This window comes from Eptatretus burgeri, chromosome 11 (genome assembly GCF_056783735.1).
Source record: "Eptatretus burgeri isolate ZD-2024b chromosome 11, Ebu_testis_v1, whole genome shotgun sequence".
NCBI classification, from domain to species: Eukaryota; Metazoa; Chordata; class Myxini; order Myxiniformes; family Myxinidae; genus Eptatretus; species Eptatretus burgeri.
The window spans coordinates 3,578,215-3,601,215 of NC_140971.1; the positions used below are offsets into that span (position 1 = coordinate 3,578,215).

Here is a 23,001-nt window from a genome sequence, read left to right on the forward strand (position 1 = left end):
AGAGGTGCGGGGAGAGGGGGAGGATGAGAATGGGTAGTGGTATGGTAGAGGTGGGAGGAACAATATTTGAGGGGGTGGGAAGAGAAGAAGATGTGATGAGAGGAAAGAGAGAACATGATGGAGATATTGAGCAGTGTGCTGAATGAGAGTGTGAAACATTTGAAAACAATGCAGTTTGGGATTTCAGAGGGGGAACTGTTAGTAAGGCAGAGGACAGTGGATAGATGCTGGGATGGGGGGGGGGGAACAAGATGGGAGGGGAAGGAGAGGGTATAACAAGGAAGGAGCTCGGAGGAAGTAGATTTGAGGAGGTGGGATTAATTTGCACTGAAGTTGGAAAAAAAAGAACAATTAATAATAGAAGACAAACAAGTATTGCAAAATGGGATGTTTTTGAACACAGGATTTTGAAGAAGGACCAGGCGAAGAGGGGAAGTTGAAGCATTTGTAAGAGATGGTTTTGGGTTGTTTTGAAGATTAGGGAAGAGTAAAGGAAAAGTTTGAAGAATAGATTGTGAAGGCACGTGGTGAAAACCTTCATGATCAGAGTGAGACTGGCAGGGAATAGGGGATTGAAGGAAGAAGAGTCGGTGCAGGAAGTCACGTGGTTTCGTGGGGTAGAAGGTGAGAAGGGAAAAGGTTTTTTGCTGTATATTTTTTTTTACATTTCAAGACATCAAACAGAGGGTATAGTTGGGAGGGATAGGAGGGTGGAGGGAAATGCGGAGAAAATAAAAACTGATGGTAATCAGGAGAAAATACAAATAAACACGATCGTGCACATCGACGGGAAGACGGGTAGGCCTCAGGGAAACCCGATATGACAAAACTGATGAAAACTCACCAAATAGCACAAATTTTGAAAGAAAACCTAACTAGGAACGCTCAGTAAACACGGAGGCAACAAAATAAAGTCAAAAACGCGACAAACAACGACCGGAAACATATCTTTGAGAAAGTCGGCAGAGACCCCCGAGAGACCCATACCCACACCTGCTTCAATTTATCTCAGTCACCCTCGATTCTCTTGCTTCCCAGAATGGTTGAGGTGCCCGTGTCTGCAGATTTGTGGTAAAATGAATGACAAAAGGGGCTTGTGTGTTTAAGGGTAAGGTTCTTTCTTTGTGACACTGCTTTTGCTCTGTACATGTTTGTTTGTAAAAACATGACCAATCATTTCCAACCTGCCCGATTGTCTCTGTCTCTGTTGGTTAGAAAGTATGTAAATAGTGGATGGGAGTTTTGCCCTGCTGTTTTGCGATGGTCAGAGACAAGCCAATGTCCCACTTATGGTTTCGCTCAGCCATCCTTGATTTATAGTAGTGGGGTGTCGAGAGCATGGTTCCCTATCTGGGGGGATTAATTTGCCGGGAAGGTAACGCGGGAATTGGACGCAAGGACTCCAAATAAATTAATCGCCTCAGACAGCATCCGTAGTTGCTTGGCAACCCGTCATGCCACGGAGTTATCTGCAACTCGTCAGCTTCAGGGTCAAAGGTCGGGAAGCAGGTCTGAGAAGCCGCTCATGACCCAGGCGCCGAATCTGTAACGAGATTTTTTTCTAAAGGTCTTGCGAGATGTCATTGGAAGTAGACTTTAAAATAAATAATTGAATTTGAGTCCAAAATCCTTCACGAACCTCCTCCCCCCTTTTATGAGTGCATTCGCATGTTTCATCATGTATGACTGGTCCCTCCTTTGTACCCCTCCACCCATGTATGACTGGTCCCTCCTTTGTACCACACCTATCTAACTCTTCCCTCCTTTGTACCCACCACCCCATGAATGACTGGTCCCTCCTTTGTCCCACCCTACCCAATGTATGACTGGTCCCTCATTTGTACGCCAGTCAAATGTTTCTCCATTGCTCCTTTTGAAAACCACCCCATGCCTGGTGTTGGCTTAATGGTTAGGGTGGTGGGCTTGGGATCCCGCTCAGCTGTTGAATTAATATGAGGTGGGGTTAACTCGACCTGTCATCCTTCTGAGGTCGGCAAAATGAGTGCCAAGTATGCTGGTATCCTGTGTCGGAGTGGCAAGCCATCCAGGATTGTGCCCAATAGCCACGGAGACTGCTAAGGCAGCACCAACGCTCTGCACAGAGTATGGTTCCAATCTCCTTCTCCCATGTATGGATGGTCCCTCCTTTGTACTCCTCACCCCATGCATGACATCCCTCCTTTGTACCACCCCACCCAATGTATGACTGGTCCATCTTTTGTACCCCATTCACACGTTTCTCCATTGCTCCTTTTGACCCCCACCCCATGTATGACAGGTCTCTCCTTTGTACCCTCCACACATGTATGACTGGCCCCTTCTTTGGACCCTCCACCCCATGTATGACTGGTCCATCTTTTGTACCCCATTCACACGTTTCTCCATTGCCCCTTTTGACCCCTCGCCCATGTATGACTGGTCCCTCATTTGTACCCCATTCCCATGTTTCCCTCGTTCCTGAAGTAAAACCGATCCGGATGCCGGACCACGATCAGACAAAAGGGGAAATTTATTTGTTTATTTATTCTTCGGTCATTCTTGGTTTGAATAAACATTTAAGACGCCCAAAGAAAATGTGATTCGAGTAAAATTATCTTTACGTAACAAAATGACTATTCAATTTAACAAAAAAACGAATTTTTCATTGGACAAAACATCTGACGAAATAAAGGCGAACAATAACATGATTATTGTACGACTTTGTTGCCCTCAATACAAGTGTACTTGTACTCAGACACAAACAAAACAGCAGCGGATTTGTCAAACTTAATGTGTACAGCCCCCGCGGTCTCTCCGAGCCGAACATCCTCACTGCAGCACTCACCTGCACGATCAGCGGGGTCAAAGCTTCGCGGGTCGTCACATTCCGCACGTGCTGACGTCACAGTCTCCGCACGCCGGCGTCACGCGTCGTTTTCGACAAGAATCACAATCTGACGCCTCACGCTCGATCTCCTCGAGCAACTCGCATTCATTCTACAACCCCTTCTTCATCATCATCATCATCATCGTATCCCACATCACAACACACGACCCACCCTCCCATGGGCGTTTTTCACCATCCTCAATATAGGGCGGAGAGAGATAAAACAAGACGTGGAGTTTATTCTCAATGAAGCGTAGCAATGGCAAAAGAGCAACATGAAGGAAAGAAATTTATTCAGAAATTATTTTTTCAAATCACGAGCAAAAGCAAAATGGTAATGATGCACCAAACCCAGAACGCACAGGAGCGCAAAATGCACTTAAAGGTACAAGGAATCGATGGAGAAAGAACCTCGAGATCTCATTCACTGCGCGCGCACATCAGACCGCGGAGATTCTAATCTCTCTGAAGTAACACACGCACAACCCCGTCTCCTCTATTCCACGAACCGTCAGCTTCATTATACACCCACTCCACCCCCCCCTCCCATCACCACCCCAACCCTCATCTCACCATCCAACCCCCACCAGTCCACAAGATGTCCAGTCTCACGATACTCCTGCCAAATCTCACTCCCATCAAGACCTGCACCCTCACCATCCAACCCAACTATCCCCTTGATCACCACTCTCACTCAACCTCCTCTCTCCCCCCCCCACCACAAGACAGACATCCAACCTCAATATCCCCCTAACCACAACTCTCATTCAGCCACCCCTCCTTTTCACTCACACCAAGACATTCAATTTCAACATCTAATGTCCCCTAACCAAATCATACTGTCTCTGCCTCTGCCTCACCCTCCCTTCCATCCCTCCCATATTCACAAAAAATCATATTGCCGCCACTTCCCAAAGGTAAAAGGTATATTAATGTGTGAATGAATGGATTTCCTATTGTGAACACCTTAATTGTTAAACTGTTCTGAAATGCAAAACAATTACCATCGTGCTGAAACAAAATATCGTGAAGTGGATCCGAACATCAGACCCGAAGTCAACGTCAGTCTGTACGTTCAAGCCGAAGGCACAAACAGTTCATTCTGTTCCTGAGAAGAAACAGGTCAAAGATAGGAGAACAGCGTAACAGGTGAGCAATTCAAACCAGCGTGCACACCAACTCCACCACAATGCTCCATCCATCTTCCAACCCTGATGACCTCTGCGGCAAGTACGTCCCGGAAGCCTCAAAAGGTTTTCGAGATCAGATCCCCCACCTCCTCCACCCCGGGAGCAACCGTGCAAAGTAACAACAAACCTTGTAAAACAGTATCATCCGGTACCATCCCCTCAAACAAGCTGAACACCACACCGTGATTGCATCCACTGTGGGTGCTCATCGGTTTCAGGCCAAATTACCAGATGGCACCACTGCCTGCCCACCATCCACACAGAAGCCTCCAGCAATGATGTCATAAGGAAATCATCGACTCCCAGCAAGTGGTATCACCCCTCCCCCTGCCCGGCCAGCCCAACAAGTGCGTGGCCCTGACCACCCCGACTTACAGGACCCACTTTCACAGACCCACTCCACCCACATACAAGTGAGGAAATTGCAAAGACCCACCATGAAAATGGGCCCCATACATAGGCTCATCTCGACGCAAGGAAGACCTCCCCATTTCCCATGTACACCTGCAGAAGTACACCCATGTTGGAGACACCCTGATGCAAACACTTCATAATATGGCAAGAAGTCTCTTGCGGACATTTGCAGACAGTGAAAACACGGGCCCTGCTTAAAAGCCGAGATGAACCTCGCCAACGAGGAGCAACCATTTATAGTCACCGAGCTTTGCCAGCTACTGCACAAGAGCCGTCTGACGGTAATAAAGAGCAGCACAAAAGTGCATACAGCATCTTCCTTCTGGTGAAGCGGCTTCAAAACAAGACCAAAACAATGGTCTTACACAAACTCCAGCTCAAGTTTGTCTGCAAATTGCAACGCACGCAGCGTGCCCTCCGTGCCACTAGTCGAAGTCTCCAGAGCTTAGAGGCTGCAGTCGGCCGGACCTCAGACGCCCACCAGGGCCGGCTAATCCCGAAGCTGTCGCAGCTGGAAGCCAGCGGTTCCATCGGGTCCACGTGGACAGCGGACCACGCTTGTTGTGAGTTTTTTGTCTTCGCTCACAATTGGACAACTTGGCCTGAAGAGGAAATGCACGATATTAGCAATCATTCATGAATTAAAATATTGGATTTACTTTTTAAAACAACAAAATAAAAGTAGGATTATGAAAAGACCAGATGACCAACCAATGTCTGCTTTGTTGGTCATCCAGGAAAAATTGGCAGAATGAAGAGGAAAACACAGACTCTCTCTTCCGTGACCTTAGATTGCATGTAAATACATATATATATATATATATATATATATATATATATATATATATATATATATATATATATATATATTAGTAGTAGTAGTACTATTATTATGGAGTTTTTTTATTTTTTGTTAAACAAGAGGAGCTAACAGGACTCTCGTCTCCACACCAATCGTTTGTCCATGTCTCCTTCTATCTTAGCCTCCAACTCTGCTGTTGGTGTCCCACCTCCCTCTACTGTTAATTTTGTCCCGTTACATCCTGATCCATTCAGTGTACTCGCTCTTCAACGAGCCTCCACTATCCATACAAAAACAACAGCAGCAACAACAAAAAAATGCCACATGCACAAAAATCACTGGATGCCCTTTCAGTTAGCAACACGAGAGCTCGCAAGTAAATTCACGACATGGAGCCACGACAAAATAACGAGCGGTGTTACGGCATCGAGACATTCTTCCAGATTGTTGTGGTTTGAAAAGTGATCCATCTGTGATCTATCGTGAAGGACAATTTGGGGTTTCCAGCTGAAACTAAATACGCAGCATATCCTATTTGGACATTTTGGACTTTTTTTTTTCTTCTTTTTGTATACCTTGTCGAGGCTCGCATGAGAGCTAACACACAACGCACAGCAAGGGGGGCATGAGACAAGAGGGGAGGGAGAGGGAAGGACAAGACAGTGGGGAACAGAGACATTAGGAGATCTGTGGAAGGGAGAGGGATGGGGTGGGCAACACGGGGTATACAAGATGGACACTACAGGGACTTTCAGGAAGGAAAGCAGGGAATTTGAAGGCGGTGGGTTTGGGGTGGATTAACGGGGGGTAGAGAAGATCGAGGATTTGGATGGGGGATGACAAGAGGTGGTGGTGAACAGCTGTTTTGAAGGCCTGGATGGAAGAATGAGATTGAATAGAGTGAGGGAGTTTATTCCAAAGGTGGGAAAAAAGAGGAATGAAAGAGTGAAGGTGAGCAGTGATCCGTGATTTTGGTAGTTTTACAAGGGGGTTGTTGGCGGACCTTGAGCGCCCTGCAGAAATATGGTGGGGACATATTGCAGACAGAGCAGGGGGGTGGGGGCAAAACTGAAGATGGGGCGGTAGAAGACAGAAAGACCACCGACCTGCCTGCGGTGAGAGAGTGAGAGGCCCAAAGCCTCAGCCTCACCGCGGGAGATACCAATGATCCGAAATGCCTTGGTTTCCACAGCGTCAAGCCGAGAAAGGTGGGAGGCAGGAGCACCAGCCCAGAGGGGAGAACAGTACTCCATGAGGCTGTGGACGAAAGCTTTGTATGTGGTCAGGAGCTCAGATGGGCCGAGGAAGGACTTTGCACGACGGAGGATTCCCAGTCGGCGACTGGCTTTGGAGGCCAGGTTGGAAATGTGGCTTTCCCAGGAAAGATCATGTCAGATAGTGAGACCCAGAAGCTTGAATGAAAGGACTTCTTCCAGAGGATTGTTGAGAAAGTAGATGAAGGGGGGTTCTCCAAATGGAGAATGTTTTCTAAACGGAGACTCTGCTGGAGAATGAAAGTTCCTGCGTTTCCTTTTTGTCCGAGCCATTGATCAGAGACGTTTAGTTCAACCGTCACGTTTCAGACAAACGTTATTAGGTGCAAAGACTGGGTAGTATTACTCAAACAAGTGTTGCGCAACAACTCGATTGAGCACCGCACGTTACAAGACTTCAACAACCATCTTGTTGGATCTCAAATGTTCGAAACGATTTGTTTGAATGTGCAATAACGATTTGCCGAAAGTGGTTATGAACCATAAATTTAAAGTAAACAATCTTATCAATGCATGTCGGACAATCGATAGAAGAAAAAACAAATTTCCATCAGCAGTGACGAACGCACGACCAAAAATGTGGGGTTTACCGGCACACGGGCAAGAAAGCCAAATGGCACGGAGCCTCGTGAATTCATGGAAAATTATTGAGCGTGACAATGAAGACGTCTTGGTGAACAAGATGGAATATCGCGGGCCTCTGAATCAGAGCAAAATCATCGCCACGACCGAGAGCAGGTGCTCTATCAAGTGTAGCGAGCACGTGTCACATAGATGCTCGAGATTAGGGTTGCACCCAGGTGTGCACACCTACAACGGTGTTAGGAGCAGAAGGTATGTGGGATTGATGGGTTTATCAGTGACTGATCAATAGATATGCAAAACATGTTTTGCGATTTGGGGAAATACGAGAACGTAACGGAAAACTGCAGTACCTTCTGTTTAATAAAAAAAAAAAAAAAAAACTTTTGTAAGTCATGATAATTTTGCGTTAAACTCTTCTTCTTGAACTCCCAAAATGCAATCTCACTGATCACCTCCACTCATCTGTTCCTCTTTTCTCTCACCTGTGGAACAAACTTCCACAGTCTGTTCAGTCCCATTCTCCCCTCCAGGACTTCAAGACGGCTGTTAACCACGACCTCAGGTCATCCCAAATCCATACCAACGATCTCTTCTACCCAAAATGACCCCATTCCCAAGCACTCCCATTTTTCATTTTCTGCCTCTTTCTCACCCCTTTCAGTTTGTTTAGTTTGTTTAATTCCTGCTTTACCATCCCCTTTCTTGCTGTGTTTCATTCAGCTTGTTAATCCCCATCCCCTTGATCGCACTCTCACTTCTACTCTGGTGTTGGTGTTCCCCCCCCCCCCCTTCGGACAAAACCCAGGTGTGGAAACAAAGTTCGGTGGTGATTCAACCAAGGAAGGAGCATCACAAACATCCGCTACGATGGAGTTAGACTTCTGCAAACAAAACAAACACAAAACAAACCTGGAGTTTCACTCTCTACCTTCCGATTGTAGATGTATGCGGATGTATTTTAGGTACCAATGAAAGCAGACATTCCCCGATTACAGGTTTACCGATAAAACAAATAGAACACAGATAGAATATTATATAGTCTCGTTAACCGAACAATGTTCAAGGTCATGGCTTCGAGTTAACTTGCAATTTTATTTCATTTATACCTGTCCTCATTACTCGGCACTTCGTCATCCTCTGGCCGAGCACTTCCCAGGATGCGCTGCCGTGCAGCCGCGTATTCGGCCTCACGCTGCGCCAACGACTTGGTGGGCGTGGGCGGGGGTGGGGTCGGACGCAGTCCCGCAGCCCCGTTTGAAACGGGCCGCTTAAGAATGCGAATCTGTGGGACGTAGGCCGTCCGCTGGTTTTCCTCTTCGTGGAGCAGCACGGGGAACTGCGGAGGATCTGCTCGCCTTCAACAACACATCGTCGCCATCACGATTAAGAGGGTTTAAATCTCTCGGTCCATTTTCCTCGTGAAAATGAAGCTGTCATACATTAAACAGAGCATGAAGGAAACAACCAAAATCCGAACCTCAACCCTGAGTTTTTACAGTAAAATAACCGTTACTGTACATTAACTGTTACCACTACAGCATGAAAACGCCCATCTATTCGTCCGCTCTCTGGGCATCTCGGTTGATCGGAAAATAAAAACTGGATGATGAGATTCCAATGTACATTGCATTTTACTCTGCAGTTAACCAGGTAAGTTGAATGTGCTCTATCAACAACTAGACTGGACTCGACTAGCATAAGATCGGTCCACTATCGGACAAAGAGCTATCTCGACACATTATCATTTTTACCATTTGTACAATTTGGAGTGCTTGTGAGTTTTTACAATTCCATTTGTCCATCTAATCTGCAGACCTCCTCTGCAACTTACAGGTGCTTCTTTGGGTTGCCAGGTACAATTGTTGCCTCCGCCACTGAAGGTGGACAGAGGTTATGTACAGTATTCATCGCTGCTTGTTTGGCTGTGAGCAGGATATCTCAAAAAGTTGTGGACGGGTTCGGACGGAATTTAGTGGATGAGTTGGATGTGTGACTAGGCCGATTTTTTTTTTTTTTATTTCGGTGAAGATCCGGATCCGGATCCGGAAATGAGAAATTAAGTGATTCTTCACAATTGAGAGATGGGGGCTAAAAACTACATATAACATGACATTTCAAAAAGTTGTGGACGAGTTGTGCCAAAACTTGGTGGACGAGTTGGTTAGGTGATGAGAACAAGCCGATTCGATTTTGGTTCAGGTCCGAATCCAGATCCGTCCTATCCGTGGGATACCAAACGTAAACCGTTCAGCCTGGCGGAGGTGTGCGCTCCTCAGGTGCTGTTCTCGTTGTCGTCTGTTCTTACCAAATGTCCAACCCAGCTCCATTTCAGTTTTTTTGATCGTGCCCAATATGGCATCGGATTCGTTTTCTGTCTGATCCACTGACTTTCTCTTCAGGTTCCTTTTTGATGTTACGTTAAGAAGGTGTCTACCGATGGCGACCAACTTTTCCTCATCCTTTGTGTGACCACGTTCCATTGCTAGATGTTATCGCTGGTGTTGTGCATAGATTGTAAACTCCCTTTTGCAGAAACAAAGGCAGTTCACATTTCATCATGTTTATTCTTTCATGTCCGAAATGCTGTCCAACCTGCTGCGGTACATATCTTCATTTCTTCAGAGTGATCCATATCTGTTTATACAAGATGGCAAAAGCAAATTGAACTGGAGACTTCCACAATTTCATGATTAAGAAAAGGAATTTCCTGCATAAGGGTTGGAGAGTTTCTATAATGTCCATCATATTCATTTTTGGCCGATCTTCTGACTGCTCAAATTTTGATCCTCCATCATGATCGACACCTCTTCAGCATTATTAGAAATCAAAACATCTCTAACATACCGGGGTGGGGAGAAGACGAAGACAAAGAGGAAAAAGAAGATGAAGAGGAAGAAGAGGAAAAAGAGGAAAAAGAAGAAGACAAAAACGAAGACGAAAAAGAGGAAGAAGACAAAGAAAAAGACGAAAAAGAAGACAAAAAAAAGAAGACGAAAATGACGACAAAGACGAATAAGACAAAGAAGAAGAAGACGCACAGAAGACGAAGACGAAAAAGAGGAAGACGAAAAATAAGACGAAGATGACGACAAAGACAAAGAAGAAGATGCAGAAGAAGAAGAAGACACAGAAGAGGAAGAAGAAGAAGATGCAGAAGAAAACAAAGAAAAAGAAGAAGAAGATGCAGAGGAAGAAGTCGCAGAAGAAGAAGACGACGAAGACGAAGAATACGATGACGACGGCGAAGAAGACACATAAGACGAAGAAGACAAAGAAGACGAAGACGAAGAAGACAAAAACAAAAGAGAAGAAGAAGAAGAAGAAGAAGAAGAAGAAGAAGAAGAAGAAGAAGAAGAAGAAGAAGAAGAAGAAGAAGAAGAAGAAGAAGAACAAGAAGAAGAAGAAGAAGAAGAAGAAGAAGAAGAAGAAGAAGAAGAAGAAGAAGAAGAAGCCGAAGAAGAAGAAGAAGAAGTGGAAGAAGAAAAAGAAGAAGAAGAAGAAGAAGAAGCCGAAGAAGAAGAAGAAGAAGAAGAAACCGAAGAAGAAGAATAAGAAGAAGCCGAAGAAGAAGAAGAAGAAGAAGAAGCCGAAGAAGAAGAAGAAGAAGAAGAAGCCGAAGAAGAAGCCGAAGAAGAAGAAGCCGAAGAAGAAGAAGCCGAAGAAGCCGAAGAAGAAGAAGAAGAAGAAGAAGAAGAAGCCGAAGAAGAAGAAGAAGAAGAAGAAGCCGAAGAAGAAGCCGAAGAAGAAGAAGCCGAAGAAGAAGAAGCCGAAGAAGAAGAAGCCGAAGAAGAAGAAGCCGAAGAAGAAGAAGCCGAAGCCGAAGCCGAAGCCGAAGCCGAAGCCGAAGCCGAAGAAGCCGAAGAAGCCGAAGAAGCCGAAGAAGCCGAAGAAACCGAAGAAGAAGAAGAAGAAGAAGAAGAAGAAGAAGACAAAGAAGATGGTGGACCGTTTTTACAGCCATTTTTCCCTGCTGTGCAGGGGTTTGGCTTTTTCTTGAGGCAATGTTTTATGGCCGGATGCCCTTCCTGACGCCAACCCTGGTCGCCACTTACGACACACAGGGATATGGTACACCTATTCTAACCGGGGCATACACCGGGACCAGTACACTGGTACTCATTTCGCCGACCTCGGAAGGATGACAGGCTGAGTCAACCCCCTGGTGTTAATTCAGCAGCCAACGGGGCTTGAACTCAGGACCCTGGGATCCCAAGCCACCATCCTAACCACTAAGCCAACACCAGGCTATAAACAAAGAAGATGAAGGAGAAGATGATGAAGAAGAAGAAGAAGAAGAAGAGAGACAAAAAAGAAGAAGCCAAACAAGAAGAAGACAAAGAAGAAGACGACGAAGAAGACGAAGAAGACGAAGAAGAAGAAGACAATGTCATCTTCATATCATTGGTGGTTTCGTCTTTCAGCTCAACTTGGAATCATTTTTATTCCTGCAATCTGGATGTATCCAATGTTCAAGTCCTTCCCATTCCTGTTACTCGTTATAGTTCAGGTATAATACTAGTTTACTCATTACCAGTGATTGGTCACCGCCAGTATTGAAATGGTTCAGCACTGATACGTCTGTCGTTGGATCCTTGTTGTTGACCAAAACGAAACGTCATTTTTGTTGCTCCACCTGGATATCCCTCGTTTACCTCTGTTTGATTCCTTATTTGTGAAGGCGTTCTTAACGTGTAGGGGTGACTTTTCAGAACAAAAAAAAATCCACCAAAACTGCTTCCTCTTTCACTTATTTTACCTATTCTGTGATTTCCCACAAATTATTCAGTCTTGTTGTGGTGCACCCAGTCTTGTGTCGAAGTCTTCCATAAGGCCTTGATTTTGTTGGATTAGTATTGAGAAATTCCACCGCAAGGACGGCAGTACACTTGTTCCACCACTTCATCATCATGACTCTTGGTTGCGGCGAAAGACCCAGATGACGATTCAGATTACATTTCTTCATCGATTTAACAATCATTTGAGCAGATTGGTCAGATAAGCACTTGTCGTCAATCACATGCGGCTGTGGTTTACCACCAGTTCTTGCAGGGGAACTGCAGTGGTGCAAATGCAGTGCCCCCTGTAGGTGAAAGCAGGAATTTGTAATTTGTTCAGGATGCCAGTAATAGTTCACCGACTCTTCGCGGACACCGTGTGATCTTTAACATCCACCAACTAATTCCGGCAGACAGGACAGCCAGTTTCACGTCCATCCGAGGGACGGCACACACATCAATGCCCCACCCTGCCTGCGAAATACCATGATGACAGGTTATAGCTGGGTCAGGAACCCAAGTTGGACAGCTCATGGGCGAGTGTGCGTACTTCAAGGGTATCCTACCAGCCCAGACATGCACTTGGAACCAACGATATTTTCATCTACCTCAGATGTCACAATGAATCAAACTCCATGGGTACTTTCTTCCTCTTTGCCCTCCACCCTTCCCAACCCTCCTGTATATAACACGGAACAGTGCTTAAAATCGCACTAAATATTTTCCTTTTCGACTTACTTCACAAACTTCAATTACATCCCGATTAATGTTGTCGAGTTCTTCTTACAGGATTGTCCGATTTTATTTGCTTGAAAGGTTGTGTCCGTGATGCAGACATCGTTCCAGTGTCGAATGGGAGCAGAGACAAACCCAGAGATTCATGGCACCCTCTGAATGCTCATTATCCTGACCAACTACCATGGTCGGTAATTTGAGAGCTGCTGTGAACGAAGGGCTTAGATATATATATATATATATATATATATATATATATATATATATATATATATATATATATATATATATATATATATATATATATAGTTACGGCTGTGGAAATTCGCAAACCACCATTCAGGGCCCGTAGGTGAGATATCTCTAAGTACATGTGTAGTTAGCCCCAAACCCGTTGTATAGAGGGAATTTATGTGATTCATTCGGGCTGTGACACTTTGAGATAGCCGTTTTTCTGTTCTATCTTTATTTTGAACCAACCACGTCTCAACGGCCACCACACCAGCCATCGTCACCAACTGCAACCACGCTCCAACCCTCAGACAACAACAATGCCAAAAGCCACGACCTTTACTTTCACAACTCAATCTCACATCATCGCATCACCGCCATTCCAAACAGCATCATAACCATCAAACCACCACCGAAAACCCTCCACCACCTTCACCTCTCTCCTTCTACGGCTATTCCCGCACCACCTGTGAACACTGAGCGTCGGGCTGTCTAGGGCCCGTTCAGCGATACGCACCGAGCCGTGAGCGCAAATAGCGGCCTTTCTGAGGAAAATTCGGATCAGGAACGCTACATGCCCACTTTTGCTCCGTCCAATTAGCAAGCACGGAACGGCTTGGCCCCGCCTCCAGGCGCGTCTGTAGGAAATCGATATATGCAAATTCTAGGATCAGGGGGGATTCACGCCCCCTTTCTTCCAACCAATTGGCGAGCGTGGCTCAGGCCCCGAGGTCATCCTGATCCGGATATTTGCATATTAGCTGCTCCTGTCAGCCTATAAAACGGCGAGCGCAAGGCGAATCAGGGCAGGAAAGAGTGAGTGGAGTCATCGGTGTGGCAGTCAGTTGAGTCGGGTGGCGAAGTGATCGGTGTGGCAGGAAGAGCCGAGTCGGGTGGCGAAGTGATCGGTGTGGCAGGAAGAGCCGAGTCGGGTGGCGAAGTGATCGGTGTGGCAGAAAGAGTGAGTGGAGTCATCGGTGTGGCAGAGTCGAGTCGAGTGGCGAAGTCATCGGTGTGTCATCGAGTTGGGTTCTGGAATCGGCTGAGAAGAGTTGCGGGAAGAGGCAAGGAGCTCGGGTCCGAGGCGAGAAGGACGGCGGTCGACGACGAGGTCGCGGTGTGGGATCGCTCGTCGCGGGACCCAAGCCAGCCAGCCATTCTCCCTCCCCCAGGGCATCAACAATTCCCCCTTTCCCCCGCGCTGAGATAGTGCAACAAGGGGGCCCCGTTCCTACCCCACTCCAAACGTCGTGCCAACGAAACCCGCCAAGGAGCACGGAGTCGGGGCACAGCCACGCGGCCACATCAGCGGCTCGTCTGCCAACGCGTCACGAGGACGCGGGTAGGACCCCCCGGTCTCGCGGGCCTGGCTGCTCCTTCAGGTCACGCGCACATATTGGCCTACAGGCCCGTCTGCCCCCTTGTCCATGAGGGGGCTTCTTTCCTTTGCTTTTGAGTAAATGTGTGTTGGCGCCGTCTGTAAAGTAGAACTGTATAAGTGTTGCCGTGTGTGCGCGTAGTCAGTAGTAACTCTGCGTCGTCATTGCTTTTGTTTGGGTTGCTATATGTGCATTTTGACTGTTTGGCTGTATATGTGTGCTTTCCGTGTGCCGGGAAATAAATGTGCTTTGTGTGAACTGTTTTCCCGTTTCGCTTCGTCTTTTCTTCATTGACCCTCCATCCTGCTTCACGTAAAGAGTTCGTAGTGGGTGCAAAACGCCCGGTAAATAATCTGAACTGCCGAGGTCGACGATAACACAGCTCGGTTATCCGATAGTACAGAACGGGCCGCCCAAGCGGCTCGTGTCCGGAGTCGACCTGCGGCGAGGTACGATCGCTCGGTTTACCATCCGCGTGGGTACTTAGGTAGGTCGAGTTTGGCGAACAACCCTATCCTACGCGGGTGGCCGATTGGCACGATTGTGGTGAGGTCGAAAGGCCCACTCGTGACTGGTTCCGGGCGATAGTTCCCGGAGGGTCACGACTGAATTGTCCGTCCACACGCCAGCGGGCGCGAATATGAATATATTGTTGCGGTTTTCGCGCCCGCCGGCGTGCTGACGGCCACGTAACTCGAATCGCGGCACGTCGCCCACCGGACGGACAATCCAGTCGTGACCCTCTCGGACTAACGCCGGGAACCAGTCACGGGTGGACCTTTCGGTCTCACCGCGATCGAGCCAATCAGCCCCCGCGTGGGATAGGGTTGCTCGCCAAATTCGACCTACCTAAGTACCCACGCGGAGGGTAGACCGGGCGATCGCACCTCGCCGCAGGTCGACTTCGGACACGGGCCACTTAAGCGACCCGTTCCGTACTATCAGAATAACCGAGCGGTGTTATCGTCGACCTCGACGGTTTGATTAATTATCGGGCGTATTCAGCCCACTACCAACCCTTTACGTGAAGCAAGATGAGGATTCAATGGGAGAAAAAGACGAAGCGAAGCGGGAGAACAGTTCAATAATAAAGCACATTTATTCGCGGCACACGGGAAGCACACAAATACAATTCTACCAAATGCACACAAAAAAAAGAAAACACAATTCCATTTACACAAAAAGCAAATATAAAAGTGAAAACACAGTGCAGAGCTAATACCGACTACCGAGCACACGGCAACACTTATACAATTCTACTTCACAGACGGCGCCGACAACACATACCCAAAACCAAGGAAAGAATACCCTCAAGAATGAGGCGGGCCTGAGGCCGAGACCGGGTCGCGCCTACCCGTCTGGTGATGAGACGCGGAGCGGCGATGGCGCCTCTCTCCGCGGGCCTCGCGGACAGTGTCAGGCAGGGGGTGGGAAAAGGGGCCCCCTTGGTCGCACTATCTCAGCGCGGGGGGAAACAGGAGGGGGTTGCTGATGCTCGGGGTATAGAGGATCTTTATTATCCCTGGTGTGCGTCTCCACCTCGGCCAGGTCGCGCTGCCGGCCTTCCTCGGGCGTGCAGCTCCCGGCACCGTCGCGAGCACCCCCTCGTCTGCCTTCGCCGCTGCCGCCTCTCCGCCTCTGGACTCTCCACCCTGGACTCTTCTTTGGGCTCTCCTCGTTCGACTCTCTTCAGCTTCTCCAGCAACTGCAGGCTTCGGGCTCCAGACTTCCACACTGCTCTGACTGACGAACACGGTCCTTTTATCCCCCCCGTAGCTTCGCCTTTGACCCCTTCCCTTTGACCTTTCACCTCGCTCCCCATTGGCCCGACAAAAAGTGGGCGTGAAGGCTTTTTGATCCACAAATTTGCATATATCGATCGTTCTGGAGGCGGGGCCAAATCGCCCCTCGCTCACCGATTGGACGGCAAAAAGTGGGCGTGTGTCGTTTTTGATCCGTTTTTGAAGCACAAAATCCGTGATTTTGTACACGCTGTTCAACGTGCGCCCTGCACGAGTCCAACACCGGTACCCACAGCGGGGCAAGAACGGTGGCGATGCTACAGTTGTGAGGTGTGACGTGAAGGTCGTGGCGGTTGTGGTGAAGCGGCGTTGTGGTTGGTGGTTGATGTTGTGGTTGTGGTGGTAATCATGGCGGTTGGTCCAAAATAAAGATAGTAAAAGAAAAACGGCTATCCTGAAGAGTCGCAGCACGTATAAATGACATGTATTCCCACTAGACAACGGGTTTGGGCCTAACTACACATATACTTGCCGAGATACCTCACCTAAGGGACCTGAATGGTGGTTTGCGAATTTGGTAACCACAACACTACCCCCTCCCCTTTTTACAGACTCGTCCCGAGTCGTCAAATTTTCGTGTGCCATCATGTGTAGTTTTCCCCTAGTACATTTTAGCTACGGATCCCTGGGTGCGACATTCATGGTATTCGTGTCCCCAAAATAAATAACCTGAGGGCTGCGTAACTATCTAAACAAACTCACTCACACGGACGACTTAAATAAAATTGCCGGCGCTAGACAGACATGCCGGGGGGCGCACTCATATTTACAGTACATCTTAACCTTAACTTACAAATTTTACACTAAACCATGGCCCAGGATCATTGAACTCTGCAAAAGAAAAGCAGTTAGCAGGGAGCCAGGCTGCCCGCATGCAGTCTCTGGCTCAAAACAATGCAGGTGACAGGGAACGTGGCTGGCTGCTCACACGCAGTCCAAGGCCTTCCCTTTTGAACTGAACTCAGTGAACCACAACGGTGCTTGGGCTGCACAAACGCAGTCTCCGTGCCAGCTCAAGTGGCACACGCAATGAGCACAACGAATGGATGCATGAACGGTTTGAACTGAATGAATGGATGGACGCAAACACGGTGCACGGGCCGCCACTGCAGGCCCGTGTTGTAGCTGCCAACGGGGCAGTTCTCGCAGCTTGCAAACTGTTGCTTTTACGATCCTGGCGCACATGGCAATGAACAGGGGGTGGGGGGGCAAAGCAAAAATTGAACGGGGCTGGTGAACGTGGGCAGTGGGCATGGCATGGCAAAGGTGAGCAGGCAAACACAGCCCGCAGAAGAAGGCCGCTGCAGGCAAACATAGCGGGCAGATGAACTGGCCGGCACAGGCCTCGAAGTACCACAGCTGCAGACGATCCGGCCGGCACAGGCCTTGCAGCAACACAACAGCTGCCGATGAAGTTGGCCGGCCTCCGCCTTGAAGCAAAACACGGCCAGCCGATGAAGTTGGCCAGCTCTTGCCGTTCAGTGGAGGTTGGTGGAGGGAGTGCGGTGGTGCTGGCCACTTGGAGGGCGGGCTCGGACCTACCTACCTGTCTCCCTCCCAACCTATCGCCTTTGCCTGTCACTGTACATACCCACTCCCTTAATTTGTCAAACCCCAATTTAGCCCCAACTTATTTTTTTGTTGTTTTTATTTTTACTTCCCCTCTATAAATCGTCCCCTAACCCCCTTTATCGTCTTTGTTCGGCTAACCTATTCTGTCACCTAGCCTACTCCCAACCCCTACGTTCCCTTCCCGGAGGGGAACAAGGGAGAGCTAACGTCCTGTGCCGAGGCCCAACGAAGCCTCAGAATGGCCTCCCCAGAGTTCGGCGATCTTTAACCAAAGTGGGTCCAGCGGCCCACAACGACAGCGAGGGGATGGATGGTGCGGAGGGGTACACTTCCTAATCTACCCTATCCATTTAACTGTTAAACTACCCCGGGGCTTTCAACAAGCGCCTCTCGCTTAAACTATTGGTTCTAACAACCCAGATTCCCGTCGCCTGTGTTGGTGTCCTCACAATTTCGGGCCTAGCCCCCCAATTTTCGCTCCGTGCCCTCACACGGTCTCCTGGCTGGGACACGTGGCTCCCTTTGGCAGGCACGACCCTCTGCCGATTCTCCCGCTATGGCACCCCCGGGCACTACACTGCCTCCGAGCCTACCAGCTCCCTAACACCGGGGAGTGCCCCCCATGGCACCTCCCCTGAAACGCACACGTGGCAGGCCGGCCTCCCGGGCCCCTTTCCGAGGGTCACCCGTGCCCACAACACTGCCCACGCGGCTAATGGCGCCCCGGGCCCCCGCACCAAGCAGGCGCACCCGTGCCCACTACGCTCTCCCGGCCCCCCATGGGCCCTTGGCCTACCACGGCCGACTAGCCTGGTGCCCGGGGTACCCACTCAGCGATACTCACCTTTCGCAGCCACGCTCCCAAGCCCGTCAACAGGGCTCCTGCACCCCTCCAAATGGGTCTCGAGCCTACTTTCCCACCAACAACAAAACGACCTCCATTTTTCAATTTGACTAACCCAGCTAACTCACTTTACTCTGACCCCGGGGTCCCTTGGGCGGGAGTCACTCCTCCCCCCAATCACTCATCGCACCATGCATTCCCCATTCGCTCCACTCACACAGACCCGCTGGCCTCACTCATTCACCAAGCACATGTACTCACCTCACAACTCTTCAATACACACACCGCTGAACTCTGCCATCCTTCTAACTGCACCCCCTAACTAACTCGTGCTCCCACGTCGTCCCTTAAACTAGTAGCACGTTCCTTTTAACACTACGTCGCTAAACTACACCCCCTCTACACATCCACAAGTCTGTCACTGTCTCCTAACTCAAAAATTCATTTTATTTCCCAATCTAAATCTGGCTACAATCCCTCTCACTAATCCATTCCACGGACTCCATGAGGACTTACCCCTGCCCCATGAAGTCGGTCTAACTAAGCTAACCCTTCCCCCTAACTAGTTTCCATCCTGTGCCCAGGGTAAGGGGGTCTTTCACCCCTTGCCCAGGAATCCTGTACACCCGAAAGTGAGGCTTGCTTTTTTTTTTTTTTTTTCCCCATGCGCAGCACCTGCGCGGCAACTCAGAGCTCGCGCACTTTGCACCTGCCCGTGACGTCATGCAGCTGCACGTGTTCCTCGTCCCTCCTTGGACGCTACCATCCGGCAGAGATACCCCTCCTGCCGGATTCCAACCACACGTGCAGCCATGACGTCACCGTGCGCATAAAAAAACACAAGCCCCACGTCTCGAGGGGTTCCCCACGCGAACACATGTGCTTTGCCCGTTGGAGCTAAACACACACGATCGCGTGGAGAACCCGTCCGGTCCAAATCCATTTACCTGCCTAAACTTTGTCCGTCCGCGGGATCGGCAAATCCACCGCGTGCGTTTCCGGACCGGGACTTCACTCTCGCAAGCGAGCACGTGGCGGTCTCGTGCGTTGCACAGCACGAACCGCGTGCTCGCGGCTGGGTGAACCCGGCACGGTCCCCGAAACAACTACAGCCGCTACTCGGCTTTCTCTCCTCTGTCGCCTTCGTCGTCGCCATTCGACCCACGCACACCTGCGTGTCACGACGCACACAGTCCACTCCATCACATTCACACGGGGAGACGCGGCTGCGTGCTCCCGCATGCCAACCGACATCTCCCTCTCATACCGCTCTCTCACACACACGGTCTCCCTGGCACACAGCGACCTTGCACACGGCCGTTCACTCACGCGTGCCTCACTACTCACACAAACCATACTACTCACACACGCGGGGGCACTCACCCGCGGTGCCTCATCCACACACCGTGCCTCACCCACACACGCGGGGGCACTAACCCGCGGTGCCTCACTCACACACACGGCGACACTCAAACACGCGGTCTCTTCCACACACCGTGCCCCACTCATACACGCGGGGGCACTCAACCGCGGTGCCTCATCCACACACGCGAGGGCACTCACCCGCGGTGCCTCATTCACACTGGCCGTTTCACTCACACACACGGCCTCTTCCACACACGGTGCCTCACCCACACACGCGGGGGCACTAACCCGCGGTGCCTCACTCACACTCCGTGCCTCATCCACACACGGCGTGCTGGGAAGCACGTACTCCGGCACCATCGCCACCACACCACTCACACGTGGTGCCTCACTCATACTGGCCGTTTCACTCACACACACGGCCTCACTCACACACGGTGCCCCATCCACACCCGGCGTGCTGGGAAGCACGCACTCTGGCACCATCGCCACCACACCACTCACACGTGGTGCCTCACTCATACTGGCCGTTTCACTCACACACACGGCCTCACTCACACACGGTGCCCCATCCACACCCGGCGTGCTGGGAAGCACGTACTCTGGCACCATCGCCACCACACCACTCACACACGGGGTCGCTTCCACACACGGGGACGCACTCACGCCTTGCACCACACACACAGGGACAACCACACTGGTGATTCGTGTCCCCACAAGGGTCTCCGGGGCCTCTATACCCCCCAAGCTTTCCGTGCACCCGTTCGCAGCACTCGCCCCCTCAACCTCGCAAAGCACGACCGAACTCACCTGGTCGTGATCCGCCTCAAGGGGGCATACTCCCTCCCCTTGTTCCTGGAGGAGGCCATCCAGCTGCTCGCACCGGGTCCCTGCACGCTCCGCGAGCTCACCCCCATTATCCTCCACTACCTCTGTGTGTGTGTGTGCGTCACTTACCCCGTCTTCCTCGTGTAGTCTTTCCTCTATTTTTTCTATCTCCCGTGTCTCTGCCAACTCTTCACCCTTTACCTCCCTTGTCTCCACTATTATTATTTCCTTTGTCACGGCCTTCATGCCCGCCTGCAGGCTTCGGCCCATGTTCTGCGTCTCACCCCGCAGCTTTTTCATCTCTTCCCTCATTTGCTGTGTATTCGCATCCATCGTCGTTTTCACTTCATTTGTATTTGTATCCATCTTCGTTTTCACTTCATTCATTTGCTGTGTATTCGCATCCATCGTCGTTTTCACTTCATTCATATTCGCATCCATTTTTTCGATCATTTTCGCATTCATCTTTTCGTTCATTGCCGCCAGCATGGCGCATAGCTGGGCCATGTCGGATGCGCTTGGGTGAGCCGTTTCGGCAAGGGTCGGCGGGTTTTGGTGGAGAGGGGGGGGAGGTGTCATACACCGCGGCCGCTGCCGCTCCTATTTCGGGCTCTGGGTTCAGTTGGGCGAGTCCGTGTTCCTGCACAATCAACATTTCCTGCACGGGGATTTCATCCTGGACCATGGATCCTACACATTCTACATCCATTTCTAATACCCCCGGCTCCCGCTCGCCTTGAGACGCCATCTTGCTTCTCGTGAAGGGTTAATTTGCTCGCTCGTAATTTGGAGGGAATCGGGGGTCGCTTCTCTCACCCCTGGACCGATTCCCGTGAATTTAGCCGGAGACAGGAGAGCGTGTTTTCCTGTTCTCCGATACCAGTGCCGCGAGGAGGGCGATGAATTTGTATCGCACGACCTGACACCAGTGTTGCGGTTTTCGCGCCCGCCGGCGTGCTGACGGCCACGTAACTCGAATCGCGGCACGTCGCCCACCGGACGGACAATCCAGTCGTGACCCTCTCGGACTAACGCCGGGAACCAGTCACGGGTGGACCTTTCGGTCTCACCGCGATCGAGCCAATCAGCCCCCGCGTGGGATAGGGTTGCTCGCCAAATTCGACCTACCTAAGTACCCACGCGGAGGGTAGACCGGGCGATCGCACCTCGCCGCAGGTCGACTTCGGACACGGGCCACTTAAGCGACCCGTTCCGTACTATCAGAAAAACCGAGCGGTGTTATCGTCGACCTCGACGGTTTGATTAATTATCGGGCGTATTCAGCCCACTACCAACCCTTTACGTGAAGCAAGATGAGGATTCAATGGGAGAAAAAGACGAAGCGAAGCGGGAGAACAGTTCAATAATAAAGCACATTTATTCGCGGCACACGGGAAGCACACAAATACAATTCCACCAAATGCACACAAAAAAAAGAAAACACAATTCCATTTACACAAAAAGCAAATATAAAAGTGAAAACACAGTGCAGAGCTAATACCGACTACCGAGCACACGGCAACACTTATACAATTCTACTTCACAGACGGCGCCGACAACACATACCCAAAACCAAGGAAAGAATACCCTCAAGAATGAGGCGGGCCTGAGGCCGAGACCGGGTCGCGCCTACCCGTCTGGTGATGAGACGCGGAGCGGCGATGGCGCCTCTCTCCGCGGGCCTCGCGGACAGTGTCAGGCAGGGGGTGGGAAAAGGGGCCCCTTGGTCGCACTATCTCAGCGCGGGGGGAAACAGGAGGGGTTGCTGATGCTCGGGGTATAGAGGATCTTTATTATCCCTGGTGTGCGTCTCCACCTCGGCCAGGTCGCGCTGCCGGCCTTCCTCGGGCGTGCAGCTCCCGGCACCGTCGCGAGCACCCCCTCGTCTGCCTTCGCCGCTGCCGCCTCTCCGCCTCTGGACTCTCCACCCTGGACTCTTCTTTGGGCTCTCCTCGTTCGACTCTCTTCAGCTTCTCCAGCTACTGCAGGCTTCGGGCTCCAGACTTCCACACTGCTCTGACTGACGAACACGGTCCTTTTATCCCCCCGTAGCTTCGCCTTTGACCCCCTCCCTTTGACCTTTCACCTCGCTCCCCATTGGCCCGACAAAAAGTGGGCGTGAAGGCTTTTTGATCCACAAATTTGCATATATCGATCGTTCTGGAGGCGGGGCCAAATCGCCCCTCGCTCACCGATTGGACGGCAAAAAGTGGGCGTGTGTCGTTTTTGATCCGTTTTTGAAGCACAAAATCCGTGATTTTGTACACGCTGTTCAACGTGCGCCCTGCACGAGTCCAACACCGGTACCCACAGCGGGGCAAGAACGGTGGCGATGCTAT

The 23,001-nt window shown here is 50.2% G+C and overlaps 2 protein-coding genes across 9 annotated transcripts in view; both read right to left on the reverse strand.

The window, feature by feature from the left end:
- The window catches only part of LOC147016322 (gamma-tubulin complex component 5-like), a 48,802-nt gene extending 45,839 nt beyond the window's left edge, over positions 1 to 2,963 (reverse strand). For 4 of the 5 annotated variants that reach the window (XR_015049639.1, XM_085847756.1, XM_085847755.1 and 1 more), the window contains exon 1: positions 2,825 to 2,963. The gene's annotated coding sequence lies outside the window, so the exon portion shown is untranslated. The remainder of the gene's footprint in view (positions 1 to 2,824) is intronic. The other variant, XM_085847754.1, reaches the window with a different exon arrangement.
- Positions 2,964 to 3,085: 122 nt separating this feature from the next.
- Positions 3,086 to 23,001, reverse strand: part of SZRD1 (SUZ RNA binding domain containing 1) — a 28,002-nt gene continuing 8,086 nt past the window's right edge. For all 4 annotated transcript variants that reach the window (XM_085847807.1, XM_085847804.1, XM_085847805.1 and 1 more), the window contains 2 exons: positions 8,238 to 8,486; positions 3,086 to 5,072 (listed from right to left, as the gene is read on the reverse strand). In XM_085847807.1, the coding sequence (XP_085703933.1) occupies positions 4,961 to 5,072; positions 8,238 to 8,486 (361 nt within the window). In that variant the 3' untranslated portion in view covers positions 3,086 to 4,960. The remainder of the gene's footprint in view (positions 5,073 to 8,237; positions 8,487 to 23,001) is intronic.